Source organism: Sander vitreus, unplaced genomic scaffold (assembly GCF_031162955.1).
Source record: "Sander vitreus isolate 19-12246 unplaced genomic scaffold, sanVit1 ctg273_0, whole genome shotgun sequence".
Lineage (NCBI taxonomy): Eukaryota > Metazoa > Chordata > Actinopteri > Perciformes > Percidae > Sander > Sander vitreus.
In genome coordinates, this window is record NW_027595436.1 from 122,501 (window position 1) to 137,500 (window position 15,000).

At 44.6% G+C, this 15,000-nt stretch overlaps 1 protein-coding gene across 1 annotated transcript; it reads left to right on the forward strand.

The window, feature by feature from the left end:
- The first annotated feature begins 1,393 nt into the window (after positions 1-1,393).
- On the forward strand, positions 1,394-9,934 carry gp1ba (glycoprotein Ib platelet subunit alpha). The gene is made up of 7 exons (XM_078244636.1): positions 1,394-2,083; positions 3,377-3,472; positions 4,765-4,956; positions 5,153-5,248; positions 6,143-6,322; positions 8,334-9,508; positions 9,613-9,934. Exons 1-7 carry the CDS (start codon positions 1,913-1,915, stop codon positions 9,932-9,934), a joined length of 2,232 nt encoding a protein of 743 aa, XP_078100762.1. The 5' UTR covers positions 1,394-1,912.
- The last annotated feature ends 5,066 nt before the right edge of the window (positions 9,935-15,000 follow it).

Genomic DNA, 15,000 nt, shown 5'->3' on the forward strand with positions numbered 1-15,000 from the left:
GTCTGTGTTTGCTGGTTTTGTTTTGGTTGTATCAGGAACCAATCTCAGGCTCGACCTGCAGACACGTGATGGAAATAAACAGTAAGAACCAAACACTCAACACGACTCTGGCTTCACTGTCTCAGCTGCAGCTTGTTAAACCCACTGATAGCTGTCTGCACGTCTTTCTGTCATTTTCATTACACACACACACACACACACACACACACACAGAGACATACACACACAGACACAGACACACACACACACAGAGACATATACACACACACATAGAGAGACACACACACACAGACATATACACACACACACACACAGAGACACAGACACACACACACACACACATAGACATATACACAGAGACACACACACACACACACACACACACACACACACACAGAGACACACACACACACACAGACACACAGAGACATGCACAGACATACACACACACACAGACAGACAGACACACACACACAGAGACACATACACACACACAGAGACAAACACAGACATACACACACAGACATACACACAGAGACAAACACAGACATACACACACACACACACAGAGACACACACACAGACATACACAGAGACAGACACACAGACATACACACAGACAGACACACACACAGACATACACAGACAGACATACACTAAGACATACAGAGACACACACACCCCTTTCCAGCTTTTTCTAATCAAAAATATTCCAACTTATTTTCCTGTAATATTCTGACTTTTATTCTGAAAATATTGTGACTTATTTGTACCTCAAACGTTCAGGTTTCACACCTGTTAGTTTTGGTTTCAGATCAAACTGAAAAGTCTGAAAATCCCAAACTAGGAAGGACTGAAAGAGCCCAAAAGATGAGACGGATATGAGCCAATGACCAGAGAGTATCAAGGTCTCTGGGTTTCTCTACGCTGTCTTATTGAATTAAACAACGGCCCAAAAGTCACGAGATTAGTTTATTTTGAACATATCCTGTAACAAATCCTCAATGTTTAACTTATTTATATATGTTATATATTCACATTCATACATATAAATAATATATAATATTTCTTTAGGAGGAAGCTGAGAGAACAAAAATAAATGTAATGACAAACATCCTATCAGCAGAGAGACAGAGAGTCTATCACACTTCCTGTTACAGCCGCTGTCAATCAAACTTCACACACACACACACACACACACACACACACACACACAGACAGACAGACGTACACAGACACATACACACAGACAGTCAGACGTACACAGACACATACACACACACACACAGACGTACACAGACACATACACACAGACAGACACACACATACAGACAGACACACACACAGACACACACTCTTACACAGACACACACACACTTACACAGACACACACAGAAATACACACACACACACAGAGACAGAGCCAACACAAACACACAGACGCACACTTACACACACCCACACACAGACACACACACAGAGACACACACACACACAAAGCCAACACACAGAAATACACACATGCACACACACAGAGACAGACACACACAGATACACACAGAGCCAACACACAGAAATACAGACTCACACACACACAGACAGACACACACACAGACATACAGACACACACACACAGAGACAACACACACACAGACACACACACACGGAGACAACACACACACGGAGACAACACACACACAGAGACAACACACACACAGACATACAGACATACACACACACACAGACATACAGACACACGCCCATCTAGGCAGTGAGGAGAAACTGAGTTTCCTCTTTAGTTTCTCTCTGACTGGAACCGAGCGTCTGTTCTCCGTTGGTGTTCAGAGTCTTCGTTTGTCTTATCGACGGCTTTGTTGGCCGCCTCAGCCTCTCTTTGAGGATCTGTGTCAGGATGCAGCTCTCCTTCTTCTTCTCCTTCTTCCTGCTGGTGTCCTGCGGCAGCGTGGCGGTGGTGGCGTGGGCCGGCTGCCACCGGGACCGGGACACGGACCACCGGCCGAGGGAGAACTGCACGGCGCTCGGCTTCAGCGACGTCCCGAGGGGATTCGAACCCTCGACCGAGGTAATACAACGGAAACACACACACACACACACACACACACTTCAGTCTGTTCACACAGAGACACACACACACTTCAGTCTGTTCAAACAGACACAGACACACACACAGAGACACACACACACTTCAGTCTGTTCACACAGACACACACAAACACACACAGAGACACACACACACACACACACACACACACAGAGACAAACTTCAGTCTGTCCATTTCATCCTAAATCAACAAATATAAGTTAGTTTACACAATATTTGGGCTGCAACTAACGATTATTTTCATTATGGATTCATCTGCTGATTATTATTATTATTATTATTATTATTATTATTATTATTATTTTGACAAAAACGCTGGAAATAGTGTCAGAAAAAGCCACAAAGCGTTTTGAAAAGTGCGTTTTTTATTCAGGACTCTCCTCGTGTGTGTGTGTGTGTGTTCTTGTTTAACTATATTCGTGGGGTCCAAAAACCAGGAGTCCAGTATACTTGTGGGGTCTGCACAGCCTTGTGGGGCCAAAATGCTGGACCCCCCAAGATTAAAGGTCTGTTTGAGGGTTAAGACCTGGTTTTAGGATTAGGGTTAGAATGAGGTTCTGGTTAGGGTGAGGGTGAGGGTTAAGGTTAGGCATTTAGTGGTGATGGTTAAGGTTAGGGTAAGGGGCTAGGGAATGCATTATGTCAATGACGGGTCCCCACAAAGATAGTGAAACGCACTTGTGTGTGTGCGATAATAATGGTCCAAAATGAAGTGAAAACGCACGTTTCCTTTATTAAAAAGGAAACGTTTTGAGGGACGACGCCTAAACTCCCCCATCCTGTAGCCGTGAAATAAGTTTAAACCAACAGGTTTTCGGGGCTGAACTTGACTCTGATTGGCCACCAGCGTTTGACTGACAGGACCAGACGGCGAGCTTCCTGTTTCAGACCGATAAGATGACAGCTTGACACACGGATGCATCAGAAGAACTGGATATGGATGTATCATGAGAACGTTATGACAACGGTTTTGGCGATTTTTGGGGCGGTCTTAAAAACGTTTTGACACTTTTTCTGAACTTTTTTAATGATTTTTGTGTCGGCATTTTGACTTTTTTTTTTTTTTTTTTCCTGTTTTTGTTATTTTTTTCGACATTTTTCACTTTTTTTATTTAAATTTTTTGTAACATTTTCAAGGGTTTCTGACACTTTTTTTCTACTTTTTTTTTTTTTACACTTTTTCCATTGTTTTCGGTGCTGTTTTCGACGTGGCCGTTCAGACAGCTTTTAATGTTTCTCTCTCTCTGTTTTTAGGTGATGTTGTTTCCCAACAACCGGTTCTCCAGCCTGTCCTGGTCCTCCTTCCAGATCTTCACCAAAATCTATGAGATCGACCTCACGGGCAACCAGGTCTCTGTCCGCTCCGTGCTCGTAGAAAAACATAACACTTAATCCTGAATCCATAAAGCCAGTGGATGTTTCATCAGCTGTGTTGGAACCGTTCCCTTATTCACTCATAGCGGCTTATAATTAACCCTCATGTTGTCCAATTGAACCCGTTTTCAAAGTTTTTTCATATCAGAAAATATGGGACGTTGATAAAGCGGCGAAAATGTTTAAAAAAAAAAACACGACAAAATGTTAAAAAAAAGCAACAACAAAAAAACGATGAAAAAGAACGGTCAAAACTGCAAAAAAAAAAAAAAGCATCAACAAACGTCAAAAATAAGCACACAAAACATTGAAAATGTGACAAAAACATTGGGAAAAAGTGGAAAAAAATTTCAGAAAAGGTGAATAAAATGATGAAAAAAGTGACTGAAAGTGTGTGTGTGTGTGTGTGTGTGTGTGTGTGTGTGTGTGTGTGTGTGTATCTATGTGTCTGTGTGAGTGTATCTGTGTGAGTGTCTGTGTGTGTGTATCTGTGTGTGTCTGTCTGTCTGTCTCTGTGTGTGTGTATCTGTGTGTGTGTGTGTCTGTCTCTGTGTGTGTGTGTGTATGTCTGTCTGTGTGTGTGTGTGTGTGTGTGTCTGTCTGTCTGTCTGTCTGAGAGTGTGTGTGTGTGTCTGTCTGTCTGTCTGTGAGTGTGTGTGTGTGTATCTATGTGTCTGTGTGAGTGTATCTGTGTGAGTGTCTGTGTGTGTGTATCTGTGTGTGTCTGTCTGTCTCTGTGTGTGTGTGTGTATGTCTGTCTGTGTGTGTGTGTGTGTCTGTCTCTGTGTGTCTGTCTGTCTGTCTGTGTGTGTGTGTGTCTGTCTCTGTGTGTCTGTCTGTCTCTGTGTGTGTGTGTATCTGTGTCTGCCTCTCTGTGTGTGTGTGTGTATGTCTGTCTGTGTGTGTGTGTGTGTGTGTCTGTCTGTCTGTGTGTGTGTGTGTGTGTGTCTGTCTGTCTGTGTGTGTGTATCTGTCTGTCTGTGTGTCTGTCTGTCTGTGTGTGTGTCACTTCTGTCTTCTAGAAGCTAGAAGTCTGTATGAAATCAATCTTCTATTAAGAAAAACATTATTTTATTCCTTCTATTTGCGATCTTATGGAGGAAAAACTACACTACCCACAATCCTAAGCGTAACAGCAACGTCTCTGTTATGTCCAACTCGCTGTTACCATGGAATAGATCGAGCTTCTACCATTCAAGTCTAATAGTTTCTGTTACATAGTTACATGTTTAGATAGAAAATGTTTTCCTGCCGTTGTGTGTCCGCAGGTTCCAAAAGTTCCCCCCAGCGTTGCTCCGGTCCTGCCCAGCCTCAGTGTCCTCCGGCTGGGATCTAACCGCCTGACGTCCCTCCCTGAGGGCTCGTTCTCCGCCTGTCCCGCTCTGACCGCACTCTACCTGGACAACAACGGCCTGCACACTCTGAGCAACCACAGCTTCTCCGGACTCAGCAAGCTGGAGGTCAGCATGTTAGCAGAAGATGCTTGTGTGCACATGGCGTGGGTGGAAGTTAGGACGCATGTTTTATATGTGGTTTGTTAGGAAGTTAGAATAGAAAATGTATTATTGAAAACATTAAATATGGAGCATAATCTTGCGGTTTCAATGGCGTTGATGTTGATGAGGATGTTTTCATTGTTTCTCTTCTGACTTCCAGATCCTAGACTTGTCATACAATCAAATCACGAAGCTTCCCGAGCTGATGCTCCGCCCCTTCCCCGTCTTCGAGACCCTCTACCTGGAGTACAACCAGGTGGGAGAACCAGCGCAGAGCTGCAAACGTATAATATAATTAATATAAACCGGCCATTTGAGCAGTTAGCTTACAGTTGGTACGAGCAGCTTCTCGCCTCTGCTTTTTAACCCTTTTTACAGCGTTGTTCCCGTTGTTGTTAAGTTTGTCTGCTGTTTTTTTTAACCTTCTTCGTAGGTTTTTATTTGTCGTTTTTTTGGTGCTATTTGACTTGATTTTTACGCTTTACGTCTTATGGCCCTGACACAGCAACCCGACAGCCAGCCGAGGAGGAAAGGCAGTCGGACTCGTCAGTCAAAAAAAGTGCCTCGGATCACAGTGATGAGACGCCGACTTGAGCGTACGTTCTGCGCGTGCGTGAGACGTAATACGTCTCCACAACAGCAGGCGGCGCTAATCTGTATTTTCGCCCAAAAAATAAATACCGGCAGTTGATTGGACGAACGCGTCACGTGGTTCTGGCTGCGCCCAGATTTTTACAACCTGGCATAATGGCGTCTCGTTCAGAATCCGATCTCCTATTGGAGTAATAGTTCACTGAAACGTGTTTCTGGAAACATTTTAAGCGAGAAACAGGCCGTGCAGCTGCTGAATCTGTCTTCAGATCAGATCAACAAAGGTCAGTTTAAAAGGTTTTCGTCAGATTTTGAGAGGCTGTTCGTCACGTTAACATAAGTGCACTGATTTGCTAGTCAAGGGCTAGCACTCCACCAATCAGATTGGTCATTGAGTCCGACCCAGCAAGTCAGGTCGGCCAAAATGAAGGCCGACGACGACGGTACAGAACACACCAAACTGTCCGACGGCCGATTATCGGGTTGGTGTGTCATTGGCTCATTACATTGGCGGAGTTTGGCATGTCTAACACTTGGTCACATTTACTTTTCATTTCAGATCAAGGTGATGCCAGATGATTGGTTCGGCCCAAAGGAGGAAGTGCCGTACCTCTTCCTCTCAGCCAATCCCTGGGCCTGCAACTGTTCCCTCGGGTACTTTCACAGATACCTCGGCGACTACGAACTCAACTTCTACGTCCGGGACGGCATTGACATCAACAGTGATGCAGACAGTGTGGTGAGTCCCGCAAACAGGAAACGGCAACAAAACAAACAGGAAAGAGAAACGCAAAAAGGTCTTTACTTTACAAACAAACGAACAAACAAACAAACCAGTTATGGTGTTTTTCCACATGGTACCTGCTCGACTCTACTCGCCTTTTTTGGTTTTCCACTATGATAAAAAGTCCCTGGTACCTGCCAACAGGTACTTTATTTAGTACCACCTCCGTCGAGGTTCTCAGGAGTGGATTTAGATCTTAATAGAAGTCAAACAAATAAGATATATTTGCAAATATAGGAGTAATACAGGTTTCACAAAGGGCACGACAGCTCAGTGTGGAAAATGTCTCTTCGACGAGTGAACAGGAAGACTGAGCTTATATACAGAGAAAGAAATGGGAGTGATAACCAGACATGTTCTAGTCTAAACATGACTCTGCATTTCTTACAGGCAACTTTAGACACAGAAGACAATCTGAAACACACGAGACATCCTGGAGCCGTTTATCTCAGTTGTAAGGGGACAAAATGAATGTACCGAGAGGTTTTAGGGTGACCTCGTAGCCCGTATCTGTTCAGACAAACACGTTATGTTCCAGACTTTGTGGCTCCCACTTAGTTTAGTGAGAAGTAGTAAAGAATCCTGCTTTAATGTAACTGCCGTTACAGTTCCCAGCGAGCTGAGGCGATCCCAAAAGTTGACCTGAAAACCTGCAGACTACTGATTGGTCCGAGAGAATCGTCACTAATCACTGCATCATCATTGCTATAGCGACAGACGACGGGGGTGTCCTGAACGAACCCGCCCATTTTTAAATATTTCAGCCAGCTGTGTTTCTTTTTGCTGCCTCCAGCTTCTTCTGAAACTAAATGCGTCTTCTGGCAAACAGCCACATGCTGAGAATCAACAACAACACACCTTCCCACGTGCTGTGTGTGTGTCGCGTTACGGCAGTTTCCTGCGGCGGCGCTACGATGACCAGCCACGCATGACCAGGCGGTCGAGCAGGTACCATGTAGTGGAAAAACGGCGTAAGTTAGAAGAACACTGAAGATCTCATCTTAAGCCCAGTTCAAGACCAGAGATTTGCGGCGAGAGCAAACCGTTCCTATGGAGATGATACACCGTCTCGTCTCATTGGTGTAAACTGGCAGCTTTTCACAACGCTGCGGACCGCTGCAGACGGGAGACTCGCAAGGAGACAGAAGTTTACTCTCGTCCCAAATCCTTGGTCTGAACTGGTCTTCAAAGACTAGAGCGATCGTAGCGTTGGAACTAGGACAGGCAGTTTGTCTAAAGGCGCTGACGCACCGACCCGATAATTGGCCGTCGGACAGTCTGGCGAGGTCGGTGACTCGAGTCTGTTCGGTGTGTCCCGTGCCGTCGTCCGTCGGAGGAGCCGTCTGCCTTCATTTGGGCTGATTTCAGTTATTGAATCGGAAGGCGGGCAGTCAGACTCAATGATCAATCTGATTGGTGGAGAGCTAACCCTGGAAATGATGAGCGTGACTAGAGCCTCTCAAAATCTGACGAATATCTTTCAAACTGACCTTTGTCGGTCTGATCTGAAGACAGATTCAGCAGCTGCACGGCCTGTTTCTCGCTTAAAACGTTTCCAGAAACACGTTTCGGTGAACTATCTTCGTATCTTCTGAATGAGCCGCCATTATGATCGTGGAGAAACCAGACCCACGTGATGTGTTCGTCCAATCAGCTACCGGTTTTCATTTTTTGGGCGACAATACAGATTAGCGCTGCCTGCTGTTATGGAGACGCATTGCGTCTCGCGCACGCGCAAAACGTACGCTCAAGTTGGCGTCGCTTTGGTGAGTTCTGAGGCACTTTTTGGACCGACTCGGGGAGACTGATCAGTCCGACTGCCTTTCCTCCTGATGGTCGGCCGTTGGGTTGGTGTGTCAGAGCCTTAACACTGCTCTGATTGGTGCTCTGGTGCATGTAGTATCCAAAGTGGACTATTTTTTGCTTCCTGTGACTAATGTTTCCAACGGTTGCTATCTGTTCTCAGGTGTGTGACTCTCCACAGTGGCTTAAGCAAAAACCTATTGTGAGTCTGGATGAAAATGACCTGTGTCCCCCTGCAACAGAACCAAGTCCAAATGATCCACCTAATCCAAGAGGAGATTTTTATAGGACAGATATCTCCCCTACTCTTCCTACAACTACTACACCCATTCCTACAACTACTGCACCCATTCCTACAACTACTACACCCATTCCTACAACTACTGCACCCATTCCTACAACTACTGCACCCATTCGTACTTCTGCAACATCAACTGAAGAACTCCAAACTGTTTTCCACAGAGTAGTTACGTGGTCTAGGTACCAGACTTTCACCAGAGTCATCACATGGTCCGATCATTTAGGGTCGGAAGTCAGAAGAGGCTCGATTCCTGTTTATTTTCCTACTGTCGAATCGTCAACTGAAAGTCCTGCTCCCACTACGGCAACAAAACGCCAAACTGTTCCGCTAACCATAACTTCAACGACACCGAAACTCCGGGTAGTCACAACTACCGAGGCGACCGCGACGTCTGCGGCCTCGTGGCCGATCGACGAAGCTGTCCGCGGTAAATTTAGAGCTGGCAGAGGAGCGGGGGTTTTCTGCTTTTGGCTTTTCGCCGGGTGTGTTCTGCTGTGCGTGGCGTCGGCGGCGTGCTCGTTGGTGATTTTTGTGAGGCTGATCATCTGGTACCGGCGGGCGTACAGGCCGCTGAGCGCCATGCTGGCGAGGGCGGGAGGAAGAGGGGAAGTTGTGAGGCTTTTAACGTGCAGCGGGAGGAAAAAGAAGGAAGTGGGAAAGGGAAGAGGAGGAGGAGGAGGAGTAGTGATGGCAGTGTATCGCTCTGTGCTGTTCGTCCACAGAGAGGGAGGAGACCCAACGGAGAGGGAAGATGGAGGGAAGGGAGGAGACCCAACGGAGAGGGAAGATGGAGGGAAGGGAGGAGACCCAACGGAGAGGGAAGATGGAGGGAAGGGAGGAGACCCAACGGGGAGGGAAGACGGAGGGAAGGGAGGAGACCCAATGGAGAGGGAAGATGGAGGGAAGGGAGGAGACCCAACGGGAGGGAAGATGGAGGAAGGGGAGACTCGGGAGGGAAGATGGAGGGAAGGGAGGAGACCCAACGGGAGAGGGAAGACGGAGGGAAGGAAGTTAAGGGAGGATGTGAAAGACTTGTCGTAACTCTGCAGCCAACAGGAGCGGCAATTAGACAGGTGGAAGGAGAAAGTGGAAAGAGGGAGGAGAAGGGAGTGTACAGGAAGACATTGTACCGTTTGTCAAGCAAGGAGAAGGAGATAGAGGGATGGAGGGATGTGGTGGAGGAGTGTCGGGTCTCCGTAGGAGAAGGAGGGGAACAGAGGAGGCGAGGGGAGCAGACCGTTTCTAGAAAGGTGTACAGTGTGATTCTGAGGGAGGAGAGGGAGGCGGACGGGGGAGGGAAGGAGGAGCTGGACTGGGTGGTGGGGGGGTGGGAAGTGAAAAGAGGGGAGGGAGGGGGAGAAGGGGAGGAGCCGAGGAGCAGCTGGGGGGAGTGGCTGGCTCACTATTTACCCAGCATGCCCTGGGGTGTGACCACGCCTCCTGAGGGCGACGCAGCTCTGTGACGTAAACGAGGCTGATATCGATACAAATATTTGGTGATTTAAAAATCCGATATTCTGATAAATCGGCCGAAACGCGTAACAAAACAAACAGATTTCCCTAACATTAGTTTAGTCCTCACTAAAATAAATTAGTGTGTTTTATTGTCACAACAGAACATCAACATATATTAGTTATGATAAATAAAATGTATAAAAATACAAACTTAAGATGTAAAACTTAAAGTCCTTTGAACAAAAACACAATAACTACCAAAAAAGATCAAAGTATTGCGAACAGGGACGTTGTAGAGCGCCCTCTGGTGGACAGACTACGCAACGCCAACACTCACAACATGGTTGAAGGGGGTTTCGTCCGTTTTTATTTTATTTTTTAAACATTCATTTATCGGCCGTTATAAATGCCGACACATAGTTTAGAAAATGCCGAAAATATCCAATAATTTTAAACTTTTTTGTGGCTTTTTTAGATATATTGTCACTTTTTTAAAGAGTCAGAAGTTGAAAGAGTGACACAGAATTTTAAAATGAACAATGGCAAAAAAGGAAAAAGAAACACGTTGAATACGTCGACAAAAAAGTCCAAAAATGCGAGAAAAAGGAAAACAAAAAAGTAGCCAAATAAAGTTGGAAAGAATGGACATAAAGTCGACATTTTTTGTTGACGTTATGTCATTTGTAGTTGCTTCTTTCTGCGCTTTTTGCCTCTTTCTCTGAACCGTTTGTGGCTGTTGAAATGACTGTTGATCTAAAACGAAGACAGACTCAGCAGCTGCAGATTATTTCTCACATAAAAGGTTTTATTTTCGTAAAAATGTGTTTTTCAAACGAGCCGTCATGTCTGTCTGTTTTGAAATCTGTTTTTTTTTTTAACCTGCTCTCAAAGAACGGCAACGTGGACACCTTCCATAAAGAGAGAACATTTCCCGCTGCGCTAATGTTACGACCCTTACATTATATATATATATATATATATATGTATGTATGTATGTATGTGTATATATATATATATGTATGTATGTATGTGTTTGAATAAGTTATTCATATTTTCTGTTGCTAACATTAGATATTTACACAGCTAAAAGCCTTATTTAGCATCAGGAACATTAGCTTCTTGGCGTTTGGTCCCGAGACAGAAACGGGTCATTTTCTCCTGCTGTGTCCGTCTGAAAATGACCATCTTAGTGTTGGGATGAGCTGGAGAGATGTGGCTTCCACTCAGAGCTGCCACTCGTCTCTTTAAAGCCCAGTTCGGACCAAAGATTTGTGACGAGATGAAACCATTTTAGAGCGTGGCAGAGAAAGGTTTCAACGGTCAAAAAAGGGACATTTTTTCGCTTTTTTGCCACTTTCTTCTAAGCTGTTCTAGTCTATATATGGCTCCGTTACCGCCAGATGTCCCTCATTTCGGCCGGACGTCCGTCCCCTTCCTCTGTCTCTGTGTTGGGGTTCTAACCTCCGGCTGATTTGTGAGGACTACGGTTAACTGCTCCTCAGATCTCTGCAGGGTAAATCCAGACAGCTAGCTAGACTATCTGTCCAATCTGAGGTTTGTCCAAACGAACACACGTTCCACCAAAACCAGCTCCTTCCTGAGACTATTTAGCAGAGGCACCGTGGCTCTGTCCGGAGCTTAGCCCCGCCCACGATGATTGTGATTGGTTCAACCCTTTCCGTCGGCCATATTTTGACAATTATAGACACTTTATTGTGGCTTTTTGTTGCTTCATTTTTTGACGTTTTAACGCTTTCTTTGACACTTTCGACGCACTTTCCTATGTACTCACGTGCCGTCCTCCTCGGGTTTTCCTGTTTGTAAAGCATGAAGTATAAATTATTACCCAATTCTGTGTTACATCTAGGCTTCTAGTCAACTTCATGCAGTTATTTTTTTGGGAAATTTGGTTGAAAGAAACCCAGATTTCTGATATAGAAACGGGTCACATTTGACGTTTTCCTCCCATCCAGGAATGCTGTGAGGACTAGCCAGACCCTCCTCCTCCTCCTCAGCGCTGTGGAGGAAGGTCTGGCAAAGCGAGACTACTGCTTTTGTTGTTTGTTTGTTTTTTAACAATAGAAATGACTCGAAAAGTTCAGTTCAGCCCGGAGCTTCCGCTTCAAAAACACTTTAATATTAACCCTCCTGTTGTCTTCGGGTCACATTTGAGTGCTGAAACAACGTGGATGGTTCCCTACGACGCTCTTCACAAGTTAAATAAATCATCAGTTCACTACTTTCATTGGATTTGGGCGTTTTATTCAAAATCTAAACATTGTTGGTCAACGGGAAGACAACCTACGACGGAGCATTATGGCCACATCAATGGAAAACATTAAGGAAGATGTTTTATTTATTTTGCATTTTGAGAATAAAGAAAAAACTTGATAGTCGGCCTTTTGAGAACAAACCAAACTACTATCTTTACCTATAGTCTCCTACCAAACTGCATGAACTCTCTCTCTCTTAGCGTATGAACACAGCATGGTGATGAGTATTAGGACTCTGAAGACATTGTGCCGAAAATTGTTCAGGAGGAGAAACACAATCTGGGAAGAGGTGGCCGTATTCCTGCAAACTGAAGTAGCTTGTAATGGACAGATGCAATAAGGGTATCCGTGGTTACACCTACGTGCAGTACAGAGAGGATACGGTGGATCACAGGACACAATAAGACAACTGATCCACTGGTCTGATCCTGAAGGACTGGAGCTCATAGATGGGAGGTAACCATATCTATGGTGCTGCCTGCGTGGCAGCTGGCGCGGCGGTCAGTCGCGAGGAAGTGAGGAAGTGATGAAGGGGTTTATTCTCGAAATGCAAAATAAATAAAAACAATATCTTCCTCATTTTTTTTCCTTTGAGGCTGTTCTTGTGGCGTTCGACTGTTTTGAAGCTGTTTTGAGGCTGTTTTTGTGGCGTCCGGCTGTTTTGAGGCTGTTTTGAGGCTATTTTTGTGGCGTTCGACTGTTTTGAGGCTGTTTTGAAGCTGTTTTGAGGCTGTTTTTGTGGCGTTCGACTGTTTTGAGGCTGTTTTGAGGCTGTTTTTGTGGCGTTCGACTGTTTTGAGGCTGTTTTGAAGCTGTTTTTGTGGCGTTCGGCTGTTTTGAAGCTGTTTTTGTGGCCTTCGGCTGTTTTGAAGCTGTTTTTGTGGCCTTCGGCTGTTTTGAAGCTGTTTTTGTGGCGTTTGACTGTTTTGAGGCTGTTTTGAAGCTGTTTTTGTGGCGTTCGACTGTTTTGAGGCTGTTTTGAGGCTATTTTTGTGGCGTTCGACTGTTTTGAGGCTGTTTTGAGGCTGTTTTTGTGGCGTTCGACTGTTTTGAGGCTGTTTTTAGGCTGTTTTTGTGGCGTCCGGCTGTTTTGAGGCTGTTTTTAGGCTGTTTTGAAGCTGTTTTGAGGCTGTTTTTTGTGCGTTCGACTGTTTTGAGGCTGTTTTGAGGCTGTTTTTGTGGCGTTCGACTGTTTTGAGGCTGTTTTTGTGTATGCTCAGCTGTTTTGAGGCTGTTTTTGTTTGTTTTTCCTTTGATGTGGCCCTAATGTCTGCGTCAGTAACAACATGAGGGTTGAATAGATGAGACTATTTGAGTTTGGTTTGTGGGGACTTGACTACGACTCCCATGAGACGGGATGAGTCGCTCCATATTTAGATAACGACTAACATCTACTAATATCTTCTTTGGCCTTTAATCTACAGATGTTTCAATAACTCTTTAAATAAAATGTGAAAGACAAACGTGTTTCTGTGTCACCTTTCCTTCTGAGTTTTGTTCTGCAGAAACAAACCAACAGATTCCTGGGTGAATAGTTTATTAAAATACCCAAAAAAACTGTGAACACAAACATCCAGGTAATCTTTTTAGACTGTATTAAACATTCCTCAACTCACTTCAAACTATGAACAAGTGTTTTAGTGTCTAAGTGACTGATGGGAACAACTATCTCTGACATTGGTCCAGTATTAAGAGAGATCGCTGCCGTCTGCAGAGAAACAAGCTACAATCGTAGACTGTTCTCAGACTGGCTAGTGTTTGCTAACACTAGCAGCTACAGTGGGGTTTACGGCTAGCTTAATGCAAACCAATGTTGCGGATAGCTACATTTAGATTTTGGTTAGACCCTATTTTCCAAAGTTTCTGTGTCTAAGTGACTGATTGGATCAACAATCTTTGAAACTAGTCCAGTGTTAAACAAGAAACAAGCTGTAATGTTACCCTATAGGATACATGTTCAGTGTCAGTATTTTCCCACCAGACTCCATGTAAATAATCAGGACTTTTATCATTGTGAAACACACTTCATTCAAAGTGGACAGAAACTAAATAAAAGTTTCTGTCCACTTTGGCTTCCAAAAGCCGTCTTGGTTCATCTTTCCACTGTTCCAACAATCACCACTCTGGTTTGGTTGAAATAAACCCTTAATTCACCCATTTACATGTGGAGATATGCTGGCTCTATACACGCTAAAAGTCCTGATTATTTACATGGAGTCTGGTGGAGATATGCTGGCTCTATACACGCTAAAAGTCCTGATTATTTACATGGAGTCTGGTGGGTTTGGTGATGGGGATTTTCAGGACTGTTTCATGTTAAACTAAAAGGATCTTCCTCTTTAAAACTAACCCCTTCTTTATGTATATGTTATTCTGGTTGTGTCCCCTGAGTGAAAACCATAAAATCTCCTCCCGTCCACCGTGAGCTACTTCACATTAAAAGACTTCTACAGGAGAAACACAGGGAGGCTTTTATTGTGAAGCAGTCACAGGAAGCACAATGTTTTTGTCACTGAGGTTTAAAAAAATAAATAAGACAACAGTCATTGCGTTGATGTTGTTGCTGGTTGGAGTTTAATATCAAGAGCTGATCCCCAGAAACAACACACAGACTGGAGGAAATGTTCACAAACAAAAGGCCTGATTTTAACTTTTTAGGGCGTTCCCACTCACCACACGGGCATTTTACCAGCCAATAGGGACAGCGCGAATGGCGTCATACCCTGAAAACCTTGAAGGTTTCCTCCTGTTTATTCCGTCTGCTAGCAAACAACAGAAACACGTCTAAAAGCTGCTGTGTG

Excerpts from the sequence above, each read along its gene's own strand:
- gp1ba (XM_078244636.1), top strand. The coding sequence starts at position 1,913 with ATGCAGCTCTCCTTCTTCTTCTCCTTCTTCCTGCTGGTGTCCTGCGGC. Across the intron at positions 4,957-5,152 it reads CCGGACTCAGCAAGCTGGAG|ATCCTAGACTTGTCATACAA; the intron begins GTCAGCATGTTA and ends TCTGACTTCCAG. Across the intron at positions 6,323-8,333 it reads ACAGTGATGCAGACAGTGTG|GTGTGTGACTCTCCACAGTG; the intron begins GTGAGTCCCGCA and ends ATCTGTTCTCAG.